We start from the raw sequence: 5421 nt of genomic DNA, 5'->3' as shown, positions 1-5421 counted from the left end.
ACAGTTAGCACCAGGTGGGGTGTTGGAGGAGAAGAGACAGGCGCCAAATGGGACACTAGGACTGTGGGAAATGACACCTCTGACTTTTAAACCATTTCTACCTCGGCTAATATACAAAGGGGTTCCTCTTTTTAAATGACTAAATAACTAATAGAAAAGGAAGTTATAACTGAATGAAATGCTCTGCACTTGTAGATAAAAGAGACCACATTCACAGCCAGAAGCTTGACTTTATGAGGACCTTCCAGACCGAGCTGATTGACTTGATTAGAATTTAATGCTGCGTCTTCAACTTTTCTATTAAACAGACAATCCCTGAGATCCCTGAGAAGAGCAGGAAAGCAGATATTTACGTCAGTCTTCTGAGGCAAAGATACGCCCTTTCTTTAACCAACATGGTTTCCACATAAAAGTTGGTAAGTGACATGGAAAGTTTAACCTTTGTCTGTGAGATCTTTTTTGTTTTTTAGTAACATTCATATTCATTGAGGCGACACAATCTGAAGGAGTCTTTCAGCTTCTCTTTAACCTGAGTGGGATTTGTTTTTCTCTGCTTGCTGTGAACTCTGGTCCAGACTGCTGGACACAGAGTCAGACTCACTGTGCTGGCAGGAGGAATGAGGCGCCCAAGATTTGGTTAGTAACACAAGCCAACCGCAACACAACACCACAGAGCTATACTGGAAGCTAACACGTGGGTGCCACAAACTATCTGCTTTTATCATTTGTTTTTATCTTATTTGTTATTTCTTGGATGCCACCATGGCAACGGCAGTATATAGTAGTTATTTGTGAGGGTGACACTGCTGTACTAAATGGATGTAAATCACTTTTTCATTTAGTGAGTTATCAGTGACTGTGTTTTTTCTTTCTTGTTCTACCGTAGGTCCTTCCAGGCATCGGCTCCAAGCAGGAGGGGGAGCCAGCCCAGCCTATCGAAACAACGGGAAAGTGTTCAGACTCACAGACCCTCGCATCCCCAACACCTGAGCAGGGTGTCAGGTGCATGAAAGCAAATATGAAAAACAAAAACTATTTAGACCGATGTTCATGTGTGAGTGTTTTCTATGCAGCCAGCAGAGTTTGAGACTTGGGTCTGTGACACAGGAGCCTTCAGTGATTCACTTTTCAAAAGGTAAAGGTTCTCAAAGTGAACTGTTTTCTTCAGGATTCAAGATTCTTTACTTTTGTGTCAGTTTGTTTTAATAAAAACATTCATCTACGCTCACCGGCTTTTTTAAGTTTTAGTAAAATGATCAAGGATGTTGTTGTTGCACTTTGTGTGCGTTTGTCTAGATCTCTCATTCATTCATCACTTAAATTAAATTTGATTGGATAGAAGTGAGCTGGGGCTCTAAAGGTCAAGATGTGCCTGAGATGATTACACTATATACAGTACAGCTTGGAAAGCATTCACAGTGTTGAATACTTACATGCTACATGTTTTTTTAAATACATTTTTAAGATTTTCAGTCAAATTTTTTTCTGTTTGTCATTATGGTCTATTATATGAAGGTTTTGAATAAGGCTGTACAAACTGTAGAACAAGTGAAGTGCTGTGAACACTTTCCACATGCACTCTACATTATAAATAATAATAAAAAATAAATGTCATAAAAGTGAATGAGTAAGACATTGTCCCACAAGCAAAACATACACATACACAACAAAATATACACTAAAGTTTTGACTATAACGAAACATCACTTCAGACCTTTTTTCTTTGAGAAAATGTGTATTACATTTCCTCAAAGAAAAAAAAAACTCTCCATAAGAGATTTAGAGTTGTGAAACTTGGACTAGTTCAGTCAAAAATAATTGGAGTTATTAATTTTTAATTTATGTGGATTTGTGAACTTTTATTTGAATTTCTGTGTGTTTGGATCACTGTGTTGTTCATTTTATTTGTTTATCTTTGTTCCTTCCTTTTTTGTTGATTTGTTTATGTTGAAAAAAAAAACCCAACAACAACACAGAACTGAAAAGGTTTCAAGCTGTAGCTCAGAAATAATTCTCATAAAATCGGGCTGCCATCAGTTTACAATAAAAGTGAAAGAATTACTCAAACTGCAGCGTGGATCTTGTGAAGGCCAGCTCAGCGATTTGCTTTCTGCAGGTGTGGCTTTGATCAAAGTGTCAATGTTTACAGGTTGATGTAATAAAGAAGGTCAAACTGCTTTATTCAAAACGCTGTCATCCTGTGGGCCTCAATGATATGGCCGCTTTCAGCCAATCTGCAACAAGTCTGCGAAGATCAAAGAGGAGATGAGCCAACCACCTCTCCTCCAAACACCCATCCTCAGCTGGAGCTTCTCTTTAGCCTTTATATGCAGGAGCTGTGAGTGACGTTCAGCTTCCTCGGACAGAAGTTGTTTTTCCAATTGCACAAGGAGACGAAAGAGATTCTGGAGCAGCTTTAAGGTTCTTCAGTAAGCTACGTGTTTCAGCCCTGGAGGTACTGGACAGAATGGCGACAGGCGCTGGCGAGTGTCCGAGCAAGGCCGTTCAGTACCGGGTAGATCACCTCCTCAGTGCGGTGGAGAGTGAGCTGCAGGCCGGGAGCGAGAAGGGTGACCCCACGGAGAGGGAGCTGAAAGTGTCCTTGGATGAGAGCGAGCTGTGGCAAAAGTTTAAAAACCTCACAAATGAAATGATAGTTACAAAGAATGGCAGGTGAGCGCATGGACGGATAGACTGATGTAAAACACAGTTCTAAGTTTCTTCCGTTTTTTAAAATGTGTGACTTTTTTTTTTAAGGCGCATGTTTCCGGTGCTGAAAGTGAGCGTGTCTGGACTGGACCCGAACGCCATGTATTCCTTTTTGCTGGATTTCGCGTCTGCAGACAACCACAGGTGGAAATACGTCAACGGAGAGTGGGTGCCTGGTGGAAAACCCGAACCTCAAACTCCCAGCTGTGTGTACATCCACCCAGACTCCCCAAACTTCGGCGCGCACTGGATGAAGGCTCCCGTCTCGTTTAGTAAAGTCAAACTCACAAATAAGCTCAACGGAGGAGGTCAGGTAAGTGCAAGGCAAGTTCGTGCCGTGTTTTTAAAATGAAATACACAATGAAAATGCGTTTCAGAGACACAACATAGCTACATCTGCGTTGTCGTTTTTCCAGATCATGTTAAATTCTTTGCACAAGTATGAGCCACGCATTCATATAGTTCGGGTTGGAGGCCCACGGAGGATGATCACCAGCCACTCTTTCCCAGAGACACAGTTTATTGCAGTAACGGCGTACCAAAATGAAGAGGTAGGCAATGCACCGATTTGTGTGTGTGTGTGTGTGTGTGTGTGTGTGTGTGTGTGTGTGTGTGTGTGTGTGTGTGTGTGTGTGTGTGTGTGTGTGTGTGTGTGTGTGTGTGTGTGTGTGTGTTTTAGAATAAAATGAGTTTAGCAAGAAATATGGTTAACAGAAATAGAATACAAATAAAGTTTAATGTGTGCGTAATTTACGCACAGCTTTTGCGCACGATTTAGTTTATTCGGGGTTTTTTAATTTGGGGTTTTGATTTTGCTCGTTTGTTTGTTTAATTTTAACAAACCATATCCACGTTATTTATACATTTTTTTTAATATTTGGATTTTAGATAACTGCCCTGAAAATAAAGTACAACCCTTTTGCCAAGGCCTTTCTAGACGCAAAGGAGAGGTAAGGATACATGTGAAGTTTAAATTTTGCATTAACGCGTGTGAAAGGGTTTTCTCAAACAACACAATCAGTAGAAATAAACCAGTCTTCATTCTCGCAGGACTGATAATAAAGACATACGAGAAGATGCCAGTGAAAACCAGCAATCTGGTTACTCTCAGTGTAAGTATATCTTCTTTTTTCTTTCTTTTTTCATTGTAATAAGCAAGTGGTGCTAATCTTTTCCTTTATTTTCTCCTCTCATGGAGACAGTGGGTAGCTGGTTTATTCCAGGGGCAGCTCCTCTCTGCCCTTCAGCCAGTCCTCACAGCCAGTTTGGGAGTCCAATCTCCCTCTCGCCATCCCATGGTTGCGAGCGCTACTCAACTCTGAGGACCCACCGCTCTGCCCCTTACTCCAGCCCGTATACCCATCGGACCAACTCACCCAGTGAGTATCTCTCTCCACCAGTTACCTTTTTATAGAATCACACCACTTCCTTCCCCAACTATTAACAAGAAACTCAAACAAACGTTACTGAGCTCGGAATGTTTTGCATTCCTTTGGCTTTTGTGCGAGCGGAGCCTAAGAGCTGTAAACAGCGTGGCTTTGCACAAGGATGTATGAGATTCACCCCTGTCACTGTCAGGGGGACTAGTCCTGAAACATACAGACAAAACAAAAGGTGATAAACTTTATAATAAAGATATATAATTTGACTTTTGACAGATATATCCAAAACCACTGAACACAGATGTCTTTGTGTTGCAGCCAGTTTCTCAGACAACTCTTCAACCTGTCTGTCGATGCTTTCAAGCCATGATAACTGGTCCAGTCTTCAGATGCCAACACACTCGAGCATGATTCCCATGGCCCATAACTCCACCTCTGGTACCAGTTCTAGGTTTGTGCTGTTTTCTTTTGCTTATTTTTCTGACTCTAGTCAGAAATAATAGGATAATCACAAAAGACAATGAAAATTCAGTCCTTGGATGTGCAAGATCACAAATCTTCTCTCAATTATTATCTTTTTTAGTCCAGTATTAGTAAAGCATTAGGAGGAACAAGAGTTTGGTTCACGTTTGGTCAAAATGATAATTTAAACATACAAATAATTATACAAGATGTAAATAGTGCATTAATAATACTGGCGAGAAAGGAAAAACACATATATAAGGCAAAGATTTCAGCTAAACTAGATTATAAATCAGTTATTTGTAGCAAAGGTCCATTTTTATGCATTTTGAAATAGATCATGTACAAAAAGAATTACGTCATTAGAAGTTAAAATACTTAAACTGACTCTAACAAGCTTTAAAGAGTGTGAGGCACTGACTTGAGATTGTTTGTTTGTTCTCACAAACAACCGTTAGATACAAAATCCATACAAAAAGTAGCATCATCAGAGACGTTGAATAGCTCTCCTTCATTTCTCTCAAATTTAGCTTTTCATTTTGTCTTTTTCACTTTGCAAAACTTAATGATCTTTATGTATTTAAACTAAAAAACACATTGAACAAATACAACACATTTAAAAAAAACAAAAAACTTTATCGATGCCATGTCTGAACATTTGAATGAGAAGCACTTTTAAAACATCCAAAGAAGAGACGAATGAGAAGTTTTCTGTCCATCTCTGTCCAGTCAGTACACCAGCCTGTGGTCTGTGAGCAACTCGTCACTCACTCCGGTGTCCCACAATGGGGGGATAAACAACTGTCTGAGCTCCAGTTTCTTCGAGGGTCCAGCAGCCACTATCCCACCCTGTCTCATTCAGCAACAG

At 40.2% G+C, this 5421-nt stretch overlaps 1 protein-coding gene across 1 annotated transcript in view; it reads left to right on the top strand.

Moving 5' to 3' along the window:
* Positions 1 to 2247: 2247 nt before the first annotated feature.
* The window catches only part of tbxtb (T-box transcription factor Tb), a gene marked incomplete at its 3' end in the record, with an annotated part of 31385 nt that continues 28211 nt past the window's right edge, over positions 2248 to 5421 (top strand). Inside the window, 9 exon segments of the mRNA XM_080869671.1 lie at positions 2248 to 2673; positions 2758 to 3022; positions 3126 to 3260; positions 3598 to 3659; positions 3760 to 3821; positions 3912 to 4088; positions 4410 to 4542; positions 5283 to 5364; positions 5370 to 5414. Of these exon segments, the coding sequence (XP_080725797.1) occupies positions 2468 to 2673; positions 2758 to 3022; positions 3126 to 3260; positions 3598 to 3659; positions 3760 to 3821; positions 3912 to 4088; positions 4410 to 4542; positions 5283 to 5364; positions 5370 to 5414 (1167 nt within the window). The 5' untranslated portion in view covers positions 2248 to 2467.

The sequence above is a fragment of the Rhamphochromis sp. 'chilingali' genome, assembly GCF_963969265.1.
Source record: "Rhamphochromis sp. 'chilingali' genome assembly, chromosome: 20".
Taxonomy (NCBI): domain Eukaryota; kingdom Metazoa; phylum Chordata; class Actinopteri; order Cichliformes; family Cichlidae; genus Rhamphochromis; species Rhamphochromis sp. 'chilingali'.
Note: the sequence above shows the minus strand (reverse complement) of the source record. Positions and strands in the feature narration are given on the sequence as shown.